The sequence below is a fragment of the Magnolia sinica genome, chromosome 4 (genome assembly GCF_029962835.1).
Source record: "Magnolia sinica isolate HGM2019 chromosome 4, MsV1, whole genome shotgun sequence".
In the NCBI taxonomy this organism is placed as follows: domain Eukaryota; kingdom Viridiplantae; phylum Streptophyta; class Magnoliopsida; order Magnoliales; family Magnoliaceae; genus Magnolia; species Magnolia sinica.
Genome location: NC_080576.1, coordinates 15,838,302 through 15,865,812, shown reverse-complemented (window position 1 = coordinate 15,865,812; position 27,511 = coordinate 15,838,302). Strand labels below are relative to the sequence as shown.

Below are 27,511 nucleotides of genomic sequence, written 5' to 3'. Positions count from 1 at the left end.
CCTCCGTTGAAAAATCCCATTAAGAAAATACAAAAAATCTCAAACCAACGGCAGGGCCAGGCTTACGGACTTCTAGGCATCTGTATCCAAGCCTGGCCGATTTTTAAACAGGCTTTATCTTAAAGCTTGAGCCCACTCCTCGAGCCTGTACTTCAGCCCAAGCTCAGCATGAGTCGGTCAGGCCCGGAAGCCCGATTGCCCAACCCAGCCCATTGCCACCCCTGGTTAATCAAATTTCTGAGCCACCAGGCATTGAACACTTGGCCAGCCCATTAATTAGGTGGGTCCTACTTATGCGGTGAACAAGACAAAGGAGCTGATTCTTTCAGCCATCCATCCCTTCACACATATGCTTGGCCCACCCTGTGTCAACACCCGATCGTAGGTCGTGGACAGATAAAGGGCTGGGAGTGGTGTTATTTATCAGCCGCGAAGAAGGATCCTACCTCGCACCCGTGTGGCGCGTTCTCACCTTTGTGCACGAATCGCCCTAGCAGTTCCAATTTGAGAAATTGAGGAAGAGAGGGTGGGGCTTAGGGAAGGAGAATGGGCGAAACGGAAGACGATCTCCTTCTCAAGAGCTTCTTCGCGGAAGTCAGCGAAGTCGAGAGGGATAACGAGGTCGTAAGGTCATTCACCCCATCTTTCTCTCAACCTCTGCGTACATGTATCATCCATCCATACATTTTCTTCTTCTCATTTAACGGATTCTCAGCACATCATACCATCATGTATTCCAATTCTTCCTAATTCCAGTTCCGAATCTCATTCGGAACGCCTGAGTTCTTGATTCCTTATATTTGCGGTGTAGATAAAACCAGAATTAAAATTTAGTACCATCTATATTAATTCGTCGTCCAAACAAGGGATAATTTCCATTGTATCATGTGCCTGCAACAACCAACCTGTCTGAAACGTTGGCCCCACTGCCAGGATCACCTCGTGCAAAAATCAGCTTGATGGCACACCTGTACTTCTTTATTATATCATCACTTATCCGTTGATTTCCAGGGTGTGGCCCACTTAAAGGGTAGATTGCTTAGATTTTTTTCCACAAGGTGGTCCTCATGGTGGGGCTAATCTAAATTGGATGGCCTGGGTGTTGAGCTCCCATGTCAAATTGAAACTTATACGCTGGTTGACAGTGTGCATTTCTTCTTTTTTTATAGTCCGTTAGATGAATCCTATCTAATATCTGTTTATACGATGGATTACACAACTACTCGAGTCGCTGAAAACCTCTCAGGCTTGAGCCGTACTATCTCTATCTCCTTCTTGAAATTGTGCAAAATGTCATCGAACATATACATGTCCTCCTTAATTTTCATTATTAAGGGTGATCTTTTGCCTAACTTCCTCATGTATATTCTTAATATGCTGTGCAAAGCTTCGGAGTCCTGGCTTGATCGAGCCACGATAGGAAGTGGGACTAAATTGATATGTTGTTGAGGTCGCATACCCATCGTAATTTCGAAAGGAGAGTCCCATAGTGCGGTTCACGGAACTGTTATAAGCAAACTCAACCTGTGGTAACATGATGTCCCATGAATTGATAGGATCACCAACCGGACATTGAAGTAGATTTCCATGACTACGGTTGATGACTTCAGCGTGCCTGGTAAGCACTTGAGAACTTTAATTTAGTTCCTGTCTTAGACCACAAGGTGTGCCAGAAGTAGCTCATAAATTTAACTTCACAATCAAATACAATTTTTTTTAAGGAACACCATGTAGACGAACCATGTCTTTAAAGAAAACATTAGTGATGCGTAGGGTGTCTGATGTCTTCTTACAAGGAGTGAAATGGGCAGAACCTGTCAACCACAATGTAAATAAAGTCATAGCTACGTTGAGTCTTACGCAATCTCAGGATGATATCCATTCTGATGTCTTCCCATGGAGCATTTGGCACAGGTAGAGTATAAAGACAGGTATTTTGCTTGCTACCTTTACCTAGTGGGTATACTCGACATTGATGAACAATAATTTTGACATCTTTCTTCAAACCCAGCCCATAGAAGCTTTCCTTGACCACGACCATTGTTTTGTTGATATCAAAGTGACCACCGAGGCCACCTGAGTGAAGTTTTTGTATAACAAGCTGTTGCAAGAAACTTTTAAGCAGACACAACCTCATATCATATAGTAAATACCCATCGTGCAGGTTGAATTGCGGGTACTCAGTACTTGTGTGGGTAATGAGTGTTGAAAATACCTTTCAAAAATCATTATATGCTACATAGTCTCTTTTAACTTCCTTGAACCCAACCACAAAAACTAATAAGGTAGACAATAAATGTGATTTTCGGTTGAGGGTGTCTGTTACCTTATTTTTGATGCCGATGCGATGTTTTAGGTTGAATGTTAACTTTGGAATTTAAGCACTCCACTTAGCATGCCTTGCACTCGACTTCTTTTGAGAATTTAAATAATGCAATGCCTCATGATTAGAATAGAGTGAGCACATACTCCCAATGAATGAGGTAGTGATGGCAATGTTTTAAAGCTTGTACAATAGCATAATACTCCACATCGTTTGTAGAATACTTTTTTTGTACCCTCATTAAGTTTTTCACTGAAGAAGGCCATCAGATGACCTTCTTGGCTGAGGACACCTCCTATGCTTATGCAAGATGCGACACAGGCAACTTCGAACACCTTTTCAAAATTAGGAAGCCTAATAATTGGAGCTCCTGTCTTTTTTTGCTTGATTTCGTGAAATGCCTACGTCGTTGCTTTGGTCCCCTCAAAGGGGCTGGCCTTCATACATTTAGTAATGGATGCCACGGTGGAATTAAAGTTCCGAATAAACCTTCGATAAAACGTCGCTAGCTCGTGAAAACTGCGAACTTCACAAATGTTTGTGGGAGTAGGCCAAATCTCCCTCAAGGCCATTCAAAGATGCTTGATGGTTTGTATTTGTTCTATTTCTTGCTTCTTCAAGAACAGTAACCCATCCTTCTAGAGTATCTATTCTGGCTCTGAAACGAGTCTCCATATATTCAACCGTTTCGTGATCAAATCGACCACTTGTTGCAAGGTTGAGACAATCCTATCTTGAGGCTTTGTAGCCATACCACGATTGTAAGTCTTCCCTCTTCTAGTGCTCATATAATAACAGGTTTATGCAAAAGTCTGCAACAGGGTTTTTTTTTTTTTTTTTTTTTTTTTTTTTTGGAGGAATGAAAAAGGTTTTGGGAAGGTTGAGTGCATGATAGAGTATGGGCTATTTACTAGTGGAAATTGGGACGGAGGTAAGGTGATGGTTTAGGTGGGATGGAGATTATATATGGTCTGTGGTGGAGTCGCTGAATTAATAAGTTGGTTTAGGGAATTGATGGTAGGTTTGGAATGAATGTTGGGTCAAAAATATGAAAAGAAGATGGGGATGAGAAAAGTGAAAGCAAAGTTCCCAAGAGCAGAACTTGCTCTGATACCAATTTAATGTAACTAGATCAAAGAAGAAACTAATTGCAATAAGATTCAACGTACTGCATCGAAGTTTGAACCACAAAAGAGAAAAGAATGCAAGATTATCTGTCCTCTAGTCTTATACTAGAGATCATTTCATCCCCTTTCAACAACTACCATAGAGAAACAAGAGAATTTGCTCAAGAAAATATCATTTAACCGTGTCTTATTCCATAGGTCTAAGTCTTATTTATAATGAGTGCTTACAATCTTCAATAAAATTTATGGAATTTAAAAATAGGATTTCTAGCTAGCAAAGATATGTAAAATAAAAAGGCGCATAAATAAGGGCATATGAGAAAGTTTTTTAAATAAGAAAGCACTTAAATAAGAAAGTACTTAAATAAGAAAAATCAAAGATTACTTATTTCCTAATATATAGATATGAAAGAAAGGAAATTAGAGATGGGCCAAATAAAATTCTTTACCTTAAAAAAAGATTGCTTATTTCCTAATATATAGATTTTTTTTTGAAAGGTAACACTACTAGGGATTGAACCCTGAATCACTCACACACGCAACATTGTATCCACTAGCTCATCTAACGACTGGGAGACATATATAGATACGAAAGAAAAGGAAATTAGAGATAGGATAAAAAGGGAAAGTGAGCCTTTTTCTTGTGCACACGTGTGGAGCATGCACGTGCTGGATGTGGGGCCATTGCATCAATGACACATGGAATACGGGATGTATTCGTGAGCCCTCATGTAATTGAAGGTTATAGCCACAGGCTACAACTCCAACACGTGTCTCACATGAATGGCCCATAAAAACGTGGTCATAATTTCATTGAACTTCGCATTGCCACAAATGTTTGACGGTATGGAAGGAGGCATAAGTATACTAATCTCCCAATTGAAATTCTCTTTTGGTGCGATGCTGATCCACGATTTGCTTCATGAAAATTTGAGCTTCTTGTAAGTTCTCCTTGATGAATGCGTATAATGGAACTTTGACTCATCAATTGAAGCCACGTTTGTAGAACCTGATGCATAATAACCTAAAGACGGAGGCGATTGGCCAAATGTGGCTTCATATGGAGACATTTTAGTGGAGAAATGATATGGTGTATTAATTACCATTCTGCTAGTGATAACCAACATACCCATTACTTTAGTTTATCACTGCAAAAATACCTTAAATATGTCCCTAAACACTTGTTCACAATTTCAGTTTGCCCATCAGTTTGAGGATCATAAGAACTCATCTTTAGCTGGGTTCCTTATAGACGAAACAGCTTCGTCCAAAAATTTGAAGTAAAGACTGTGTCTCTATCGCTCACGATGAACTGAAGCATCTTGTAAATTTTAAATATATTATCCATAAATGCTTGAGCTACTGATAAGACGGTGTATGGATGATTGAGTGGGGCAAAATGAGCCCCGTTTGTTGTTCGATCGACAATCACAAAGATGTTGATTTTACCTTGAGAAGGGGTCAGCCCATCAATAAAATCTATGGATATGTCTGTCCATACTCCATATCCTATCAGGCAGGGGTAAGGATTGCAGGGTACTAGGGGATGTTACTAGTTCTCCCTTGTGACGTTGACATATCTCACATTCCTCCACAAATCGCTCAATATCCTTCTTTATCCCTTTCCATGAAAAGAATCGTGTGGCCCTTTTACAGGTTTTAAGTGATCCCAAATGGCCTACTAATGGTGAGCCGTGAACTTCAGACATAGCCTCTGTCATGAGGGATGAAGTAGGAGCAATAACCAGACGAGCTTTGTAGTGTAATTTCTCATTATGGTAAGTGTAGTTGGGGTAGACAGATGGTTCCTTTTGTAGTTCTTTGATCAGTGAGCGTAGATTGCCATCCTCAGCCCACTGAGTTTTTTAACCTTGTCAAGCCATGGACTTTGATCGTGTGAGATTGCCATACTCTTGCCATGATTCTCGAACCCCGTCGAGACAAGGCGTTGGATGGGGTATTCTCATATCCCTTCTGGTAAATGATCTTGTAATCATACCCCAGCAGCTTAGGTATCCATTTTTGCTGCATCGTAGTCATAATCCATTGCTTCATGAGATATTTAAGGCTGCTGTGATCGGTGCGAACCTTGAAGTGACTACTGAGGAGATAGGGGCACCATTTGGTCACCGTGTGGACTATGGTGAGCATCTCTTTCTTATACGTTGAGAAAGCTAAATTTTTGTTTGCTAAACCCTTGCTTGTAAATGCAATGGGCCTATTTTCTTGAGTAAAAACCACCCCTATCTTTGTACTCGAAGTGTCGCAATCAACGACAAACATGCGGGTGAAGTCAAACAAGGCAAGGATGGGCGTAGTGGTCATGACAATCTTGAGCTCCTCGAAAGCCTTTTCAATGGTCAGCCAGTATTTTCAGTATCTTGTGATATCATTGATATATCTCATGAATCATGATATATCGGTCATCCCAACTAGCCGATACGAAACCCAACTTTAATATCCATTTTTCATGGTATCGTGCAATATATTGCATGATATAGCGATATATTGTGGATATCATGATATTGCGATAACCACGATAGATCCACACTCCCCTTTATAAATTCTCAATTTATCGTGTGATATATTGATACCGAATGTGATATCGAAGGGATAAAGGAAATTGACACTATTTTGGAAAATCCTAAAAAATTCATAAAATTTGTTTTTTGTAAAAAAAAAAAAAAAAAAACCCTTCCTAGTACATTGTTAGGTGATTTTGACTAGTTCACTATAGTTTGTTGGAAGAAAAAATCTTCGAAATTTCTCCGAAATCAGGATTGGAAGCTTCTTAGGACTGGATTCTAAAAGATGCGTATTTTTTAGTTTTGATTCATTTTTAAAAAAAAATTTATTTATATGTTGTAAATAGTGTTAAATGGTAAGAAATTCATGATTTTTCATGTTTTGCATGAAAAATAACGGATTTGGAGCTTCGATTTCGAGATTTGGTGGAGATGGGCTGAGTTGCGAAAAATTTGAAAAAAAAATCAAAATTTCTAAAATTTTCCCAAATTGGTTGCAATCTTAGTGGCCAAACACAAAATCAAACATGTATACAACCTGATCTACACATCCTTGGCAATTTGGGAATTTTTCGGGGAAAAAAATTAATTTTTAACTAAAAATAATTAAAAAATGTTGATTTTTTTTCTTTCAAATGCACAGGTATATTTCTAATTTGCTACTTTCCCGCCCCTCTTTTTAATGTAATGCTTGTGTTTCCATACATGTTTTCTTGCATTTATAATTTTTGTTTGAAAGGTAGCATTTATAAATTTTATTAATTGACTTTGAATATAATTGAATCAGTTTAGTCAAACAGTGGTCACAACGCATAGATTAGGATCCTAGGCAAAGGAAACCTATTATGTGTACTAGTTTTTTTTGTTTGTTTTTGTTTAATGATTTTTTGATTTCTAAATGTGTATTGGTGTCTTTTTTAATGGTCCTTGAAGTTTCATTAAAAAATTTGACCAAATTTCCCATGTTTCCCATCAACAACGATAAATTACACTATATAACCGATACATCTCGTGTGATAACTGATATGTATCCGTATCCCAAGGGTGCAATACATTAGGTGATAACAACGATACGAAAAACATTGGCATTAACGTTCCAATGAAATCCTTCTTTCCTAAGGAGAGCAGTAAGAGGAGCACTAATGCGGCCATAATTTCTCATGAATTTGCGATAAAACCTGGTAAGTCTAAGAAAATCGCGCAATCCCTTAGCATTGGCAAGGTGTGGCCACTCGACCATGCTTGTGATTTTATGGGGATAAGCCGCAATTCCGCTATGTGCGATGATGTGGCCTAGATATTCTTACTCGATTTGCCCAAAATGCCATTTAGATTTTTGACGTACAATTTATGTTGTTGAAGAGTTTCCAATGCTATCTTCACATGATCCACGTGCGTTACTAAATGAGGTCTTTACACAAAAATGTCATATGAAAAAAAAAAAAAAAAACTAAGATAAATTTGCGATGATATGGGCAAAGTACCTCATTCATGAGACTTTAAAACGTTGAGGGTGTGTTATATAAACCAAAGGGCATCACCAAAAGTTCATAATAGTGGCCTTTGTGGGTATTGAAAGCTGTTTTGGGAATATTGGCTAGATGTACCTAAATCGAGTGTTTTAAATATCGATGATATCAGCCGATATATCTTGTATCCCACCTGTGCGATACAAAATGCACAGGTAGTGTCAATATATCTCACCTATTCGATCTGGTGAGCATTTTCAATTTTTGATCCATGTTTTTGTTGTAAATCACATTAAACCAAATGTCAAATGGTTACAAATCTATAATTAATCATGTTTTCCATAAAAAATCATTGGAACTTCGATTTCGAGATTTGGGGGGAGATGGGTTAAGTTACGGAAAATTGAGAAAAATCTAAATTTCTCACTTTCTTGCAAATCAGTTGCAATCTTTGTATCCAAACACAAAATTAAAATCCCTATTATGTGCACTTTTTTTTAAAATTATTATTATAATGTTTTGATTTCTAAGTGTGTATTCGTGTCTTTTTCAATTATTCCTGAAGTTTCATTGAAAAATTCGACCAATTTCCCAATGTTCCCATGTTTCCCAACATTAACAATAAATTACGCGATACAACCGATATATCCCATGCAATAACCGATATGTATCCATATCCCAAGGGTGCGATACATTACACGATGACGATATTTAAAACATTGCCTGAATTTGATAGTATCCCGATCGAAAATTCAATTTTGAGAAGTATTGAGCTTCGTGAAGCTTGTCCAGAAGTTTGTCGGTGACTGGAATGGGGAATATATCTTTCACTGTGATCTTGTTTAGTGCTTGGTAATCGACACACATCCTCCAAGAAGTGTCTTTCTTTCGCACTAATAGCACGGGCAAGGAATATGGGCTTACACTGGATCATATAATTATTAATCCCCGAATCCAACATCTCTTATGTGATTCACTTGATTTCTGCCTTTTGGAAATGTGGGTAATGGTACGGCTTTACATTAGTAGGTGGTTGACCGGGATGTAGTGGCATTCGATGGTCATGAGTTTGTTCAGGTGGAAGTTCAGATGGCTCCTGCAACAAGTCAGAAAACTCGAGTAGGAGCGGCTGTTGGGTGCGTGGTATCTGTTCTGTTGTCTGGATCATTGCAACGCGACAAATCTGTGCAATGACTCCTGATGTCCCTTTGTTGTTTAGTCATTCCATCTGTTGGGATGTGACAACTTTGTTGGTTCCATTTTGCTCCCCTTTGAGAGTAAAGCTGTGCCTGCTGCTGGAGAATTGCATCTTGGGCTCTGCAAAATCCCAAAGGATTGAACTAAGCGTCCTCAACCACTAGGCACCTAAAACAATGTCACAAACTCTCAAAGGTAAAGTGTACATGTTGGTATGCAATCGATATCCTTGCATAGTGAGCCGCATGTTGGCGCACTTGCCATGGCATGGGAGTTTGCCGCCATTAGCAACCATAACACTAAATGGTTCACTAGCTTGCATGTGGCACCCAATCTGTTTTGCTACCTATGGATTGACAAAATTGTGTGTGCTGCCGGAGTCAATGAGGATGGCAAGTGGTTGCCTTTTAATGAGCCTATTGGCTTGCATCTTCTAAGGAGACGACTAGCCAGACAAGGCGTGAATAGATATTTCAGGTGTTTCTTTTCTCGACTCCACATCTTCTTCGGGTGTTTCATTGTGCTGCTCATCTGAACCTACTTCTGCATCCAAGATAAATAGCATCTGGCATTTGCATTGGTGTCCTGGTGTGAATTACTCATCACAATTATAGTATAATCCTTTTATCCCTATGGGCCATCATCTCCGCCAGTTAGAATTGTTTAATGGGCATTGAATTTGGGGCCAGTTCCAGCTAGCAGTAGAGCTGGGCATTGCGCAACTACAGGGACCAATGGTGGGTGGCTAAATGCTGCTCGACGTTGCGGAGGGCCAGTGCTCAGCTTATCATCTTTCAGTCATGTCAAATCAGTTGCAATCAATAAGGAGTTGGGTTGGAACATTTGCACCATATGGCGGATATTAGGTTTTGATGTAGAGCGGGTTGCGGACAGTTTCATGGCCAAGATGGATCAGAAAAGGCCCGGTCGACTACAGAAGTGATTCGGACCATCGGACCTTAGATCGGGCGTATCTTGCAATCCGGGATGAGTTATCTGACGTAAAATATATGATTTTGGGGTAGAACGAGCTACTTTAGCCAACCAACCCAACTACGCCGGGTTGCGCAGCCCGGAATTGCGAAAAACCCCTTGATCGATGGTCATTTCCCTGTTTTAATTCCGTTTTTACTATAAATAGTAAGTTTTAGTTTGATTATAACTCTTCATCCGTCGGGCTTTAGGAGTTGCGCCCAACGTGAAAAGAGCTTAGAATAATTAGGAGAACGGTTTGGTGAAGCCAAATAGGACACTTACTATTTTTGGTGGAAAACCTTGTGCACTAGCAGACATTACGACCGTCTATAAATAGTAAGTTTACTATTTATAGTAAGTCGCGGATTCTAGGAGTTTGAGTTGTAGTTTGATTCTAATTTCTTTCCCATTGCTTGGTACCCTTATTTAAAGGGTTGTGAACTCGTTTTTATTAAGTCATCAATCAATTTCGAATTTATTAGAATTTATTTTTATTTTCTACTTTCTTTCCTCGTGGATTCGAGAAGTCTCCGTGAGGAGTCCAGAGAAGTTCCGTGGATTCGGAATAGTTATCCTCTTGAGGAAGACGGTGCTCGACCTCACGTCCTCCTCTGCGTCAGTTTGGTATCAAAGCGAGGTTTCTCCTCGGATTGATGACTTTTAACGACGGGTCGGGCAACAATCCCATGGGCGGTGCTCCAGGGAATTTTCCTTTAACGGCGGCAGCTTTCGAAGTAACGCAACGAGAGAATCAGCAAGCCATGCAAGGGCTGCAGGCTTCCATCGACCGCATAGCGGATCTCTTGGTGAAAAACTTAAGGCAACTCCGTGTTCCTGGTGGCAATCCTCCACTCCCAATTAATCGCCCTGATCGTAGGATAGTACCGGTAGTGCATCCAAGGGTCATTCCTGAGGAAGGTGGTTCCAGTGAGGAGGAAATCGACGACATAATCTTTCAACACCCCAAACATGGCGGCAATCGAGTAGATCGAGCGGATCGAGAATTCAAGATGAGGGTTGATATTCCTAGCTTCAATGGTCAACTACACATTGAGGATTTCCTCGATTGGCTTTATGAAGTTGAGCGATTTTTCGACTATATCGACATCCCTGAAGCAAAGAAGGTCAAGCTTGTGGCCTACAAGTTGAAAGGAGGAGCTTCAGCTTGGTGGAAACAACTGCAACTCGTGCAAACCAGGCAGACGAAAGCACCAATCCGCACCTGACAGCGGATAAAGCAGCTACTACGTGCCCGATTTCTCCCTAGCTATTACGATCAGGTATTATTCCAACAATACCAAAATTGTCAACAGGGTAGTTGGTCGGGGAGAGAATACGCAGAAGAATTTTACCGCCTGGCAGCGCGTAACGATTTGGTCGAGACTGAATCGCAGTAAGTCGCCCGATTCAACGGTAGATTGCGTATGGCTATCCAGGATCGGGTCCAGATGCAGTTTGTCTGGACGATGAATGATGCGATCAAATTGGCTACTCGGGCAGAAGCGCAACTTGAATGTCCTAACACACGAACCTATCCTACTGCAAGGATCCCTGTGGTAGGTCTGCCTTAGGGAACTGCACAGTCTAAGGGGAAGGACCCCGTAGGAGCACGCACTCAACCTCCTACGTTTGAGAACCGAGATCAGGGAAGCGGGCAAGCTAGACCCCAAAGGGGCGTATCGACTGCTGCTGGTCCAAGTAGAATCCCGAACCCCTATGCTCGGCCAAGGCCCGATAACTGCTATTGTTGTGGCCAACCGGGCCACCTATCAAATACTTGTCCTCAGCGAAAGGTGGCAAACCTCGCCATCAATGATGGTAGTGCTGATAACGCTTATGAAGATCCAGATATTGAAGAACAGGAGCATACCACCGAGGACGAGGCAGATGATTCAGGTTCGATTCAGCAAGATCACGGCGAGTCGCTCGTCGTGAGGTGACTATTATATACGCCAAGAAAAGAAGTGCATCCACAGCGACATAACATCTTCCGCACTAGGTGTACGGTGAATCGAAAGGTTTGTGACGTGATCATTGACAGTGGGAGCAGCGAGAACATCGTCTCCAAGGTTATGGTGGAAAAATTACAATTGAAAACGGAGCGTCATCCTTCTCCATATACAATCGGTTGGATCAAGAAGGTCAGCGAAACAAAGGTAACTGAACGATGCACCATATCCTTTTCAATTGACAAACATTATAAGGATGAAGTAGTATGCGATGTAGTTGACATGGAAGCATGTCACATACTACTCGGTCGGCCCTGGCAATCTGACTGTGACGCCACTCATAAAGGGCGAGATAATATATATATCTTCATGAAGGACGGCCGGAAGACCATATTGGCCCCTATGGATCCAGAGGGACCACTTGAAACTTCTAAAGTGGAGGGTCGTTTTCTCTTAACCATACGGGACTTCGTGGAAGAATCAAAGGAAACAGGACAGACTTATGCATTAATTTTAAAAGGGGAAGAACTCGAGCCTACCAACATCCCTGAAAGACTAAGGCCCCTGCTACATGAATTCAAAGAAATCTGGCCCGATGACCTTCCCGATGGGTTACCCCCTATGCGGGATATCCAACACCATATCGACTTGGTCCCTGGGTCCAGTTTACCTAATCGTCCCCATTATCGAATGAGTCCGAATGAGTGCGAGATTCTGCAGGGACAAGTAGAGGAGTTGATCCGTAAGGGTCTTATTCGAGAGAGCATGAGTCCATGTGCTGTACCAGCTCTATTAACTCCAAAGAAAGATGGGAGTTGGCGCCTGTGTGTCGACAGCCGAGCCATCAACAAAATCACCATAAAATACAGGTTTCCTATACCACGGTTGGACGATATGCTGGACATGCTAGAGGGTGCAAAAATATTCTCTAAATTGGACCTAAGGAGCGGCTACCATCAGATTCGAATACGGTCGGGTGATGAGTGGAAAACGGCCTTTAAGACCAAGGAAGGATTATACGAATGGATGGTCATGCCCTTCGGTCTTTCGAATGCGTCTAGCACATTTATGAGATTGATGAACCAAGTTCTGAAACCTTTCATTGGGCGGTTCGTTGTGGTTTACTTCGATGATATTTTGATATATAGTCAAGACAAAACCACCCATATGGAACACCTCAAGAAGGTCCTTCAAGTGCTCACTAAAAACAAGTTGTACCTCAATTTAAAAAAGTGCAGCTTCATGATTGATAGCCTATTGTTCCTGGGTTTTGTCGTCACATCCACGGGCATTCGGGTGGATGAGGAAAAGGTGAAGGCAATCAGAGAATGGCCGGTTCCTACAAATATTCACGAAGTGCGAAGTTTTCATGGACTGGCGACATTCTATCGTCGGTTCGTGAAAAATTTCAGTACCATTGTGTCACGAATCACAGATTGCATGAAGAAAGGGCAGTTTTAGTGGACTGACGAAGCCGACAGGAGCTTTGCCGAAATCAAGCGCAGATTATCCACGACCTCGGTTCTTGTACTTCCCAACTTCGACAAACTTTTTGAAGTCGAATGTGATGCCTCATATGTCGGAATTGGGGGAGTTTTGTCTCAAGAAGGTAGGCCGGTAGCCTTTTACAGCGAGAAACTTAGCGATGCACGTAAGAAGTGGTCTACATATGAGATCGAGTTATACGCGGTGGTCCAAGTACTGCGGCACTGGCGACATTATTTGATTCAAAGGGAATTCATACTTTACACGGACCATCAAGCTCTCAAATTCATTAATAGTCAAGCTAACATTAACCGTGTGCATGCTAGATGGATCTCATTTTTGCAGGAATTCACGTTCGTACTAAAACATAAGTTAGGGCAACAGAACAAAGTAGCTGATGCATTGAGTCGCCGTGCAACTTTGTTAGTCACTATGAGTAATGAGGTTATCGGGTTCGAGCGCCTCAAATACATATATGCCGATGATGACGACTTCAAGGGCGCATGGGTCAGATGCCAAGAAGGTCACCCTGGCGACTTATATATGCAAGACGGGTTTCTTTTCAAGGGAAATCGACTGTGCATTCCAAACAGTTCACTAAGGGAACAGATAATCCAAGAGCTACATGGAGGTGGCCTTAGTGGACACCTTGGGCGAGACAAGACACGAGCTCTTGTGGAAGAACGATACTACTGGCCACAATTGGTACGTGATGTGGGAAAGGCAGTCCAACGTTGTTATATTTGTCAGACCTCTAAGGGGCAATCTCATAATACGGGCCTTTACACTCCGTTACCCGTGCCTAACGGCCCTTGGGAGGATTTATCTATGGACTTCGTGCTTGGTCTCCCACGAACACAACGCGGCATGGATTCGGTGTTCGTGGTAGTAGATCGTTTCTCCAAGATGACGCACTTTATTCCATGCAAGAAGACTCTCGATGCAACACACGTGGCGAATCTATTCTTTAGAGAAATTGTGCGGCTACACAGGGTTCCCAAGACTATTACTTCTGACCGTGACACGAAGTTCATAAGCCACTTTTGGCGAACTTTGTGGACTCGATTTGATACACGACTTCAGTTCAGCAGCGCCTACCACCCACAGACTGACGGTCAAACTGAGGTTGTAAATCGCACGTTGGGAAACCTCCTTCGATGTATTTCAGGAGAAAAACCAAAGCAGTGGGATTTGGCATTGTCTCAAGCGGAGTTTGCATTTAACAACATGGTGAACCGCTCGACAGGGAAATCCCCGTTCCAGGTTATCTATGGACGAGTACCTCGCCACACACTAGACTTGGTCCCTCCGCCCAAGCTCCCAGGCATGAGCATTGCAGCGGAACATATGGCTGACAAGATCATGGGCATTCATGCGGAGGTACAAACCAAGCTACATGCCTCTAACGAAAAATACAAGGAGCAGGCGGACAAGCATCGGCGACAAAAAGTGTTCGAGGTGGGCGACCAAGTAATGGTCCATCTGTGCAAAGAACGATTTCCGACCGGAACCTACAACAAGTTGAAGAATAAAAAGATTGGACCGGTACCAATCATCCGAAAGATCAATGACAACGCTTATGTTGTTGATCTTCCAGATGACATGACAATCTCACGGACTTTCAACGTCGCAGACCTGTTCGAGTATCATGAACCAGCGCATGATGAGAACTCGAGGACGAGTTCTTTTGAAGTGGAGGGGACTGATGTAGAGCGGGTCGCGGACAGTTTCATGGCCAAGATGGATCAGAAAAGGCCCGGTCGACTACAGAAGTGATCCGGACCATCGGACCTTAGATCGGGCGTATCTTGCAATCCGGGATGAGTTATCTGACGTAAAATATATGATTTTGGGGTAGAACGAGCTACTTTAGCCAACCAACCCAACTACGCCGGGTTGCGCAGCCCGGAATCGATGGTCGTTTCCCTGTTTTAATTTTGTTTTTACTATAAATAGTAAGTTTTAGTTTGATTATAACTCTTCATCCGTCGGGCTTTAGGAGTTGCACCCAACGTGAAAAGAGCTTAGAATAATTAGGAGAACGGTTTGGTGAAGCCAAATAGGACACTTACTATTTTTGGCCGAAAACCTTGCGCACTAGTAGACATCACGACCGTCTATAAATAGTAAGTTTACTATTTATAGTAAGTCGCGGATTCTAGGAGTTTGAGTTGTAGTTTGATTCTAATTTCTTTCCCATTGCTTGGTACCCTTATTTAAAGGGTTGTGAACTCGTTTTAAGCATTCATTAATCAATTTCGAATTTATTAAAATTTATTTCTATTTTCTGCTTTCTTTCCTCGTGGATTCGAGAAGTCTCTGTGAGGAGTCCAGAGAAGTTCTGTGGATTCGGAATAGTTATCCTCTTGAGGAAGACGGTGCTCGACCTCACGTCCTCCCCTGCGTCAGGTTTTAATCTCTTGATGAAGCAACTGACCAGAGATGCTTCATCTGTGACCCTTGCACGGTTAGATAACCATTCAAATTGTGATTGATATTCTTGTACTATCATAGTTTGTGTGAGTTTCAGGAGAGATGCCGTAAAATCCATGAACTTGCTTGGACCAAACTGTATACACATTACTTTTGTATACTACTCCCATGGTAGGGTGCCTTTAAACCTTTTATGCCATTGGTACCACTGCCAAGCCTCATGTTCTAAGTGAAAATTGGCTAACGACACCCTCTATTCCTCCTCAGTTTGATTGTATTTGAAAAATCGCTTGGCCCGAATGATCCACTCGATTGGATCATCACCTTCGAATCGAGGGAAATCGAGTCATACATACCTGGTACGAATGGAACTGCTTGCATCAGAGCGAGGTCCAAGATGTTCCTCGTTAGTGCTTGATTGTTCCCCGCTCATCCGAATTGCCAAAACTTTCTCTTGTACAGTTGCCATGGTGTTGAAGAGGTGATCATATTTTGAATTCATCCCCAAGATCAACTCTCGAATCCAATCTAGTGCATGTGACTGGCGTTCAGAATTTTCTTTGAGTTGGTCGAATTTGGCATCGGCCTTATGTGCGTCTTGCGATCGTGTGCTGCTCACCATCTGCTCCGTAAGATCGAAGTCTTTGATACCAAGTTGTTACGCCTTTGATAAAAAGAAGGTAATATAACAACGCAGTGCAAAACGTTTCCCACTTTTATAGGGGAAAAAGCTAGGTGTAAAACCAGAAGAGAGAATTTTTTATTCCCCTCTTCTTATCATCCAGGGTCCAATAAATAAAGCTGCCACTAAAGAAGAATTTAGGAAACGCCTAAAGATAACTATTGCTAACTACTGACAAGGATAGAAATTTAAGAAAGTTGCCAACAATATTTGGAGACCGATAGAATTTAGAAAGTTGCTAAAAACTAATCGGCCGATCCCTCTCAATTCTTGGCATAATCCTCAGCAATTTCTGGACATAACAAATCTGGCTCAGGATTGCCCATTTTGAATGGAAGGCTTTCTCTGAATTTGGAAGTTACAACTTAGTCGGTTTCCATACTCAACCTCAATCCAATCAAGTCTGTAGCATCTACCAATTTAGCCATACCCTCCTTATGAAGCTGAGATCTCATTGCAATCCCCCCTTTCATTTATGCTGTAACCATTGAATTCATTAGATACTGAGTCTTATATGTCTGCTCCTATTCCTATTTCTTACCCATCTTCTTTCATCTCTATCGGGGGATCAGTATTTGGTCCAATAAGAAATGATTCTTGATCATCAGATTATGGGTTCATTCCATACTGGACTAGACTGGAATAGGGTTATGCACATTCTCATTATGGGAAGTTCGAATGAATAATCTGTTGGTGGTTTGATTGATACACATGGGCACAATAACATGGTGGGAAATTGTGTGGCATGGTATTATCATACACGATGCAATGATTAGCATGCAGAATATTATCCAATTGTGATTTTTTTGCCATGGCGTGACCTAAATTTTGTTGCGAAGGCATGGCCTTTCTTTCCCATTTAATGTTCCTAATTTAAAATGCGTGTTATATGTAGAATGTAGATTATCTTGATAATACTTAGATGTCTTACCAAGGCATGCACAAGTGTGTTTTGTATATTGTGCGTAAGATTTTTGGGTTATATAGGAGGGGGATTATTTGATCCATGGGCCCTGGGATATGTAGTATCATCTGTTCTTGAGTGTGTGAAAATGTGGCTTGTGAATCAATGATCCATACTGTAGATGTGATGGGCCCCATTGTGGTTGGGCCATGCATGTGATTCAAGTACATCTACCTTATTCTCTACCAATGGATGCTTATTCACTAGAATAACAAATGTGTACATTGCAGGATACTTTCATGCTTCAAATTAAATCCTTTCGAGCATCTAAAACTGTCATTTGATTCGTCACCAGATGATGTGAAGAGGCAATATCGAAAGGTAACTCTACAGATTGTAATCGAGTTTTGAATGTTTCACCCCCTTTTCATCTCCAAACATTATTCATACATGTGCTTATTTTCTGTTGCTTGAATTGTGTAGTTATCATTGCTGGTTCACCCAGACAAATGCAAGCATCCACAAGCGAAGGAGGCCTTTGGAGGTACTGGGGATTCTCACTTTTTTACCATATTTGGAAAAGGAATTGTAATTCAACTGAAACCACTGGGAGGTGACAAGATGTAAAGATCTAGATACAAGCTAAGATCATTGGCACCATGCCCTTCAATGCAACACATGCAAAAAGATGGATATTTTCTCAAAGAGAAGAAACTTTTTTTCTTAAACAAAATAATGAGACTGTAGAGATAACGAGTCTTATTTAATTTCTAAAAAAGAAATAAAACCCTGATACAAAAGAGAAGACTAAAATATCCTCAGTTATTTTACTTAAGCAGGGGTATCTTGGTCATTAGAAGGCTTGAAAGGGAAAAAAAGCAATTAAGCACTAACACTAAGCTACTATGCGGATTGTTACCTAGACATGTGGCACGGGTGCCAAGTGCCAAAATTTCCTACGGTGTCCGGCACAACAAACTTAAAAAATCTAGGCATGGGGACACTTCTGTACACAAATAAATAATAATTTAAGTAAATAAATAAAATTAAATAAAATTGAAAGCACTATATACAAAGGAAATTAGAAAGAATATTCATATAGTTCGAATAGAAGCAAATTACTAGTTGTTTATACTAAAAAATTAATTATGAAAACATAAAAAATCACATGGGTAATCAACTGAAAAAATAGTAGTTCTTATGAACATCGATTGTTTTATTAAAATATTAGAACTGAAACAAAAGAACAAAAGAATAACAAAGTGTGGACTTTTTCATTACATTGGTCATGGGACCTGTAATGGAAAATGAACTGAAATCTAGAGTAAGTCCTTATATGAAATTTTCAGGAACAAGAGAAAGGAGGCAAGCTCGAGGGCCAAGAGTGAGAAATCTTTGGCTTCACAAAATAAATTTACACAACAAACAAATTGAGGATGGTGAAATGAAATCTTTGTGCAGAAAAATGTTTGGACACCTCACGTAAATTGTCCTACATGCAACACTTTTGATGACATCTGTGACACTTGGTCGTACAAATTTTGAAGCATCGTGTCATGTCCAAGTAGTGTCGGCAAAAGTGGTACTGTCCTGGTACCATTGATTATGTGCGGGACCTTGGGTTCCCACACTTGTGCTCATGTGGGGCGCACATGTGAGATCAAGTCAATTGACAGATCAAATTAGGAATTTGGACACTGTTTCAACTTCCGAATTTACTTCTTCTGTTTCTTTCAACTATTTTAGGAGTCCTCTACCTGTGTTGAACAGAGGCAGTTTTCCTTCATAACTGTTATGCATTGCATCAAGATTATATGTGGAATTCATGTGGGTCTGTGGACTTGTTATGATGAGAAAGTATCTTCCCTGTTATTTTTTAAGTATGATGGATGAAGCTTTTGATCAGACTATATGTTTTCTATCATCAGCCTCTTGCCCGACTCTCTCTCTCTCTCTCTCTCTCTCTCTCTATATATATATATATATATATATATATATATATATCATAATCTAGACTTGTATTGCTTGTAGGGATCATATTTCATAGCAGCAAAAATAAACAACAATTACTAGCTAGAGATCGTAATATCTTATTGCTACATGTTATATTGCATTCAGACAATTAAACAGTCATGTGTCTCTCCTTTAACTCTCCTTTAACCCCACCCACCCCACCCCCCCGATGCGCTATAATAACCACATTCATGTATCTGCTAGTGAGAAAATGATCATTACCATTGTATGTTTGGCCTGGGTGCACTCAACTTTACGAATCATGTTTTGCCAATTATCCAGACTTGAAACAATGGTTCTCATGATACTTGACAAAAAATTGAAAACCGGCTGCTCTCATGACATAAACACTCATACTTCACCCACAAACGGAACTGGCCAGTGCATCGCTACCAGGTGGAGTATTTCTTAGCTAGAAAATGATGACAAGAAAAAAGAAAAGAAAAAAAGAAATCATCTTAAAGATTGTTTCTCCTTGAGACACCCGGTAAAAAAGAGCTCAACAATGGTGTGAATGGCTGACGCTGTGGGTTATATCACAGCCAGCCAGACCCCATAAGAGGATGTCCATCATCAGGGCTTTAAAAAAAATAAAAATAAAAAATCCTCGCAAGCACCAAACAGGCTCAGAGATCAAGTATCTCCTTGTTAGAAGGTTTTGAATGAAGAAATCAAGGCAGTGTATTTTCTTCAAAGGATGAGATATTTTATATGAAGAACTTGGGAGGAATTATATTTGTGATAGGCGTTGGGTGTTTCATTTCCAGCTAAGGTGGAGTTTTCAATATATTAAGTATAATATCAATATAATGTAGACGTTTCTAATCATTGTACATAATCATATAACAGTTCTGTAGATGTTGCATCCCTACATAATATCAATGTTATCATTATAGCAAATACTGTGAAGCATCACTTTTCGAGATTCTCATGGTCTTTTTTTTTTGGGTGAAATTTCTTTACTCACTTTTATTTATTTATTTTTATATTATGCTATTTCAGTCTTTTGTGACTACTAGATGATTCTTTCCATACATGATGGGCTGTAGTTCTCCTTGTACACTTTGATCTTTCCACATATAGACTGTGTAAGATCATGGAACTTCTAAATTTTAGCTATTTATATGGATATCTATAGCTGTCATGACCTCGTATTCCCTCAGAACTCTCTCTGTTTATTTCTTTCTAACCCTTGAACAACAATAGGCACCACTGCACAAGTAACCTTCTTTGAATAACAATAGGTACAACCGTACAAGTTATAGAGCAAGATTGTTTATTGTTTTTCTTATGCTATTACTGAAACTGATTTGTGTAATTGCTGGTATCCCTATACAAAAAGCATATCCATCTTCCTCGCTTCTACTACTGGACATTAGCTTGCATGGTGCCATGATTATCCTGCTAACTGAAATGTTGCTTTTTTTAATGTAATCTCTGATCATTGATCCTAAAGTTTGTGTTAGGAGTTTGTGCATGCTAATTTATTTTATAGTTTGGTTTTTTTCTTCTTAGTTTTCTTATTAGAGGTTTTCTCATTTCTGAGAAACAAGGAAAATATGAATACGTTGTAATTGATATTACATGATAAGGGTTTTGTTTTGTTCTCTTGATCCTTGTTTGAAACATTCATTGACAATCAACTATTGACTTGTGAACAGCATTGGCAAAGGCCCAACAACTATTGCTTGATCCACAAGAAAGAGAATATGTTCTCAGTCAAGTTAACTCAGCGAAAGGTAGGAAGTGAAGTCTGAATACGTTTTCTCTTCCACTGAATTTACCTCTTCATTCTTCTCAGAAAGATATCATTCCCCATATTTCTTGCACTAGTGGTCTTCATGCATTGGGGTCCTTGCCTCTAAATTGGTCTCTTTATGATCTTCCGCACAAAATTTTACTTTTGGTTAAACAGCCACACATAATTTGTTGGGATGCATGTTTGACATTTCATATGTTCTTTGAGTTTCTGGGCTTTCGTTAGCTAATTGGATATTTTTACTTTTGTTGTTTCTATACTTGAATATTTTTTAGCCTAGACTTGAACACTGTCTCGTGTGTCATGTCATTGTTATGAATTCTTTGATTCTTTTAACCCTTTTATCATATTCAACTTAGCAGTTCAGTATTTTATCCTGGAATGGGTCCATGGTAGGTTCAGATGTTGCTTGGCTTTAACTTTTTTATGGATCAGTCTTAGTCTAAGGTTATTTCCTCCTTTTCGGATGATACTTAAAACTTCAGTTTCTATGGTTTAATTTTTTTATTGTATTTCAGTGAATACTATGCATTAATTGTGAGTAAGGTTAGATGGTTCTGTTTGAAAATCCATCACTTGCCTTTATCATTTGCTAACATTGTGATTAGAATATCAGTTAAAAGTGTCACCCTTTCTAAAATGCTTTAAGACCATACCATTTCCATGAAGTGGAGGAAAATCTTCATGCAGATGTCAGAACTGACTCTTTTGTGTATATCCTGCAGAGGAACTCAGAGCAAAGAGGAAGAAACAGTTGAAGAAAGACAATGCCTCCAAGATAAAATCATTGGTTGACGAGGTAATACGAAGTTGCACATGCAGTCAATAGTTTATCTTTGGGCCAGTTTCCGTAGTTCAAGTATGAATTGCTGCTGTCGAGTTAAAAAAATGATTCATTTCTTTCTACTAGATCTGTTCTCAGAGTTTCAGTAGACAGGTTTCTTAGACATCAGCAGACACTTTTGTCCCTACTTGGTTAGGTTGATTCTTAATCTCCTCAACTTAATCTAATTCACTGAGTTTCTTGAATTAGCTGTATTGATAAGTTTTAAAAGATGAACATCGATACTAATTCTTCTAAGAGTCGAAGTATTTTCAACTTGTGAGTGTCACAAAATTAAGATGAAAGAGTTGGACTGGACAACCATTTAATTGTGAGAATATCTTCATGGACAAAGACCTCTATGTGTAGCTGTCATGTGATTTATTTGCATTTCGCTGGTCTATCTATATGTACAAGAATGCTTGTCTTGAGTCTCCTGACCTTTATCGTCTTATGAAAGTGAGCATTCTTTTAGCACTTCTTTTGCTTCGTTTTTCTGCTCTGCTCTGCTCTCTCTCTCTCATAATTGTTGAATGTTATTAATCAGGCTAAAGAAAATTGCAAAAAAGAAAACATTAAATAAGAGGTAAAGTAGACTTGGCACAAAGAAATTCACTAGCTACGCTTTGGTGAATTTGTTGGTGTTCTTGTTTTCCTCACTCAATGCATGTCGTAAACTAACCTATAATGGTGATGCAATTCCCTAATCCCTCTGACATTAAAAGGAATTTTCCAAGGTCCATGATCCTTTGATGCCCATTTGACTACATGTTCAATTACCTTTGACAATCAGTCACCTGGAAAAATCTTCGAAAGAAGAAGAAAATCTATCTCCTGGAAAAGAAAAATTACAAACACTTCTTGTAAAACTCTATTTGAGGCATTGCTGAGAAGACCAATGGTGGTACATCTCAATCTGTCTGTTGAGGACATGAAGTCTGGGAAGTGATCCCCAAATGGCCTTTCTCGGTGAAATCTGTGTTCTTGAAATTTTTGAAAAGGCCAAATGCTTCCCTTCTGTGCGCTCTTGTTTGGAAATCTCTAGCAACCCCAAGAGTCAAAGCTTTTTCTTGGACGGATATGGTCAATAAGATTCTCATGGTTGACAACCTTCATAAGTGGAATTGAATTCTGTGCTTCCAAGAAGTGTATTATGTGCTAAGCAGGGCTGGTGTCGCTCATTTGTATATTCACTGTATTGTGGCTAAGAAAGTGTGGTCTCATTTTTTGAGAAGTTTCAGAATGGATGGGGTATTTAGCATAGCAGCTGGGGAGGTCATTCGTGAATGGTTCCATGGACCAGTCAAAGGCTGCAATAAAGTCTTTCGGATCCTTGTATTCTTGGGATTTTGGGGGGATTTGTAGAGAGTGGAATGGCAGGATTTTTGATGATAAAGAGGCCTCTACTGCAGTCTTGATTAGGAGGATCTCGTCAATGATCATCAATTGGGCTCTCACAATGCAGCATTTGAAAGCATGGTTATTCAATGATTTGGCAGGGGACTGGAGTAGAGAGTTTGGAAGCCGAAGATAGCGTTCATGTGGCCCTTCTTTGTGGCTTTTGTTTATGTTTTTCTGTTTTTCATTTGTTTTTTTAGTTGTATCTCTACTGGTCTCTATTGCAGTCTTGATTAGGAGGATCTCGTCATTGATCATCAATTGGGCTTTCACGACATGACATTTCAAGGGGTGGTTGTTTGATGATTTGGCGAGTGACTGGAGTAGAGAATTTGGAAGCCCAACATAGCGTTCTAGTGGCCCTTCTTTGTGGTCTCTGTTTATGTTTTTTAGTTGAATCTCTACCTTAGTTGGGAGGTGACAAGAGGGTCACCTTGTGCTTTATGTCATCAGGTTTTTCTTATTGATAAATAACATTTTAGACATCTTTCAGAAAAATAAATAAATCCTGGCTTTACATTATTGTTGCTTTCGATTGTCCTCCAAACAGACATGGGTGGCATGCCCTAAATTATTCTCCAGAAAGACATGGGCACAATTTAAAGTGTTGTGCTTCTATTGTTGTTTCTTAAATTTCATATTTTGGATTTCTGCTTTCTCCATCTTCAGGGCTGAACTTTTAAAATGATTTTCTATGAAAAGCATGAAAGCTGCATGTTTTTAAACTTTCAGGTTGGATCAAATGGCTGACTTAATTTGTGGACCTTGTGATTCAGGGAAAATATGAGCAGCAGTATGAGCAAACAGAAGAGTACCAACAGCAATTAAAGCTGAAAGTGCGAGAGATTTTAACAGAACAAGAATGGCGTCGGAGGAAAATGCAAATGAGGGTATGCTAGAAGCTTATTTAGTCTGTGTTTCTCATCTCAGTTTCTACTGGTTCTGGCTGGTAACTTTATGCTTGCATGTTTATTTGCCCCTGTTTTTCTGTATAGATTTCAGAAGAGGAAGGACGGTTGAAGAAGGATGAAGAAGAAACGAAGGAGATGTGGAAAAGGAAGCGTGAACATGAGGAGCAGTGGGAAGGAACGAGAGAGGAGAGGGTTTGTTCCTCATCCTTTGCAACTTCTATATTATATATGTTTCTCTGACACAAGTTGTCCGTACTGTTTTAGTGCATGTGCCATCTCTATTTGTTTGCACTTGTAACTTGTGGGTGATTCACACAAGAAGAGATGATTCGTGGCATGGAAGACATGCGAGATCAATCTCTCGTAGGTGTTGCTCACCATCATGCTGCTCTGGCCCAATAATCAGCCACTCAGCAATTGGGCCACACATGTAGGCTGATTATAGGTCATTGATCACTTTTTTCCTAACCATCTATTTTTCTTGTACTATGTGCCTATCTGATGAGTGGAGTGGGCAGATTTTTGGGTCCGGGCATGTTCATAATGGGTACCTAATGAGTTGCCTGGATTTCACACGTGATAGGTTGGCAAATGTGCTTCGAATCACCTCTTTTGATCTCTCCTTGCACAATTCATCTTAACATTCTCCTTGGCTGTATAAGGCAATTTCGCACAAAGAAGTTGTTCCTTTTCCAGCTCCATAGTTTTGAAAAAGAAAAAAAAAAATTATTGCACAAATTTGTGCAATTTGTAGTTTGACTTTTCAAGCTCAAATATTTTTGGAAAAAGAGATTTATAAACACAATTACTGTACTTGTTTAATTTTTTATTTAAATCCTCGTGTTAGTTCTACCATGTACTTTATGTAGACGATTTTATAGCTTCTTGAGAACTTTTTTTAGTCCCATTCCCTCTCCCTCTCCCACTCCCACTCCCACTCCCAAGCTGCTTGAAATCTTGTTGTACAACCTTGGAGGAAGATATATAGCGTAATCACTCAGATTCTGAACCGCATCTCAGTTTTATGGTTTTCCATGGTTGGGATCAATTGTTCTCTTAACTTCCAAAACTTTAGGTTTTGTTCACAAAGCAAGAAGAAAAAGCGAGCAAGAAAAAAGGAATAAAAGAAAAAAAGAGACAGAGAGAGAGAGCTTAGATAGTGATGCGCTCCTCTCTTCCTTCTCATTATATTATATTATTAGGGCTACACTCACTAAAAGTAAAATACAAAACTGCCCTTGTGGTTTAAAGTAATTTTCACTCTCTTATTACTTTGATCATTATGTTACCTATCTAATCACGCATCTGCGGTTGTTGTCTATCTTGATCATCTTTCGGGTGATTGAGACATGAAGATTCAATTGAATTTGTCCTAGTCATGCTTTGGGGCAGAGTGAAGTAGGGAAGAAGAGATTCTTAAATGAGGAAAAGGATCCATTTACTTGGAAAGAATTGAGTGAGAAGACATGAGGCGAAATCTCATTCATGGTTATGTAGAGTGACAGCAAGGTACTTATCTGTCAAACATTTTTCCACTGTAACCCTTCTTCTTCTTCTTCTTGTTTTTTTTTTTTTGGGTTAGCTTGTTAGTACACACCCATGTCAGTACACACACTCCATGTTAGCCACCCCCGCTAGGGATCGATACCAAGACCTCAAGTGTTGAAACGAGGTATCTCCACTGTAACCCTGTCGAAAGCAAACTGGAGGATATGTTTGCAATGGCAAAGCGATGATAACAGTTTGATTTGTTGATCTGTGACTTGATGTCATACGGGGAAAAGGGTGGAAATGGGTTTTTTAATTTTTGAGAGCTTTTTGGGAAATTGTTGGGTTAGAATAATTATTCCACCAACAGAGAGAGCTTCCTTTTCTTTTATTAAATCAGTAGTTAGTTTGTCATTACAGATGAGTTTTCGTTGCCTAATTGCTGAGGGTTTAGTTCACTTTTCAAAGGTGTTCAGTCAACTTGTTCATGGTGTTGTCACTTTGTGAATCATGGGACAGCACAACGGACTAAAGTGGGATACTTTAGGTTACTTAACTAAGGCTCAACCATGTCACAAAAGGGAAGAAGAAGAAGTTAATAATACATGCCCAAAACAAATGAACCATCTGCTTATTTTACCTAGTAGTAGACGTGACAATGAGAGTATTTCTTTTTAGTTCTGCAACATTATCCCTTACTCCATTATGCATGACTGTTCTATCATATTCAGGATTATGTGATCTTGATTTATAGAATAGCTGGTAGTTTTAGAAGAATGGATCTGTTCTACCTCAGGATGGCTGATTTTGACTTATTGTATCATTGTAGTTTTTTTTTTTTTTTTTTTTCTTTTTAAAAAGGGAAAAAAAGTGTTGGTGATGATCCTATTGAGTTATTGCATGTAAGAGCTTCCAAATAAAGAAATAAGTGTTTTTGTGACATATTCATTTGCATTACTTGTGAGAAGGCACTAAGGTGTGGCTACCCATTCCATTAAGAGGTATTATAATACTCAGGAGAGTTGTTTTCTTGTTTTTGGTTTGTACAAGTGGGGCCCATGGCTCAGTGATCCAAATCTGATGATATGATGGACCTCATCCCTGTGTGGCCCATGTACCTAAAAGTCCCTCGTATTGAAATATCCTAGCTATAAAATGTTAGCCCCTTCCCTTTTCAGTCTAATGTAAACTGTTGCTGTATGCTTTTCTTAACTGTATATTTGTTTGCCCACAGCCCACCTATTAAAGGTTAGGATTTTTCCATCTCGGAGATTTTTGGTGCATTGGCCATCCACAGCAGGACCATGGTATCAATGTTTTGGGTCACTGGACCATGAGCTCCACTTGTAAAAACTGAAAGGCGAACAGAGTACTGTGCAAACATTCGCCCCAGGCATTTTAGCATACCTCAAATGGAACACTGCATGAACAAAACATGTCCCTGTCATTCTGATGATAGTTGCACCGCCCCTCTTCAGATTTGGTAGGAAGCAGCCAGAGGCAATGTGATCCTGATTTGCCTTGTTTTGTTGCATCCTCAGGTTTCTAGCTGGAGAGATTTCATGAAGACAGGAAAGAAGGTGATGCAGATGAGTTTGTTTTTAAAATGAAAAAAAAAGCTGATTCCTTCTTCTTTTTGTTCTTCTTTTACTGTGATATGAGTGATTTCGGAGAAGTGATCAAGGTCTTGTTTATGCTCTTTCAGGGTAAGAAAGGGGAGATTCGACCACCGAAGCTGAAAACAGAAGATCCCAACAAGTCCTATGTTCAGAGGCCGGTGAAGCGAGGGTGAAAGACATTGGCAGTTGGGTATCTGCATCCCATTGCAATTGAATCGAGAACCTAACCGATCGAGTAAATGGGGGGTGTCAGGGTTTGTTATGGTCAAAATATCCGTTGTATCCATTTCCGAAAAAAAAAAAAAAAAGAAGATAAAAAAAGGATGACATGCTGAGTCTTGAATTCTTTCTGCAGTGTTAAATGTGGCGCTGTTGGCCACCCTCAACCTCAAAATGGAATTGAAACCCCCGGCTGGGGATTTGTAATCTTA

At 39.9% G+C, this 27,511-nt stretch overlaps 1 protein-coding gene across 1 annotated transcript; it reads left to right on the top strand.

The window, feature by feature from the left end:
• Positions 1-417: 417 nt before the first annotated feature.
• On the top strand, positions 418-27,511 carry LOC131242569 (uncharacterized). The gene is made up of 9 exons (XM_058241288.1): positions 418-629; positions 17,360-17,450; positions 17,553-17,613; positions 20,744-20,821; positions 21,567-21,640; positions 23,839-23,952; positions 24,058-24,165; positions 27,003-27,041; positions 27,167-27,511. The coding sequence occupies exons 1-9, from the start codon at positions 547-549 to the stop codon at positions 27,251-27,253; spliced, it is 735 nt and encodes a 244-aa protein (XP_058097271.1). The 5' UTR covers positions 418-546; the 3' UTR covers positions 27,254-27,511.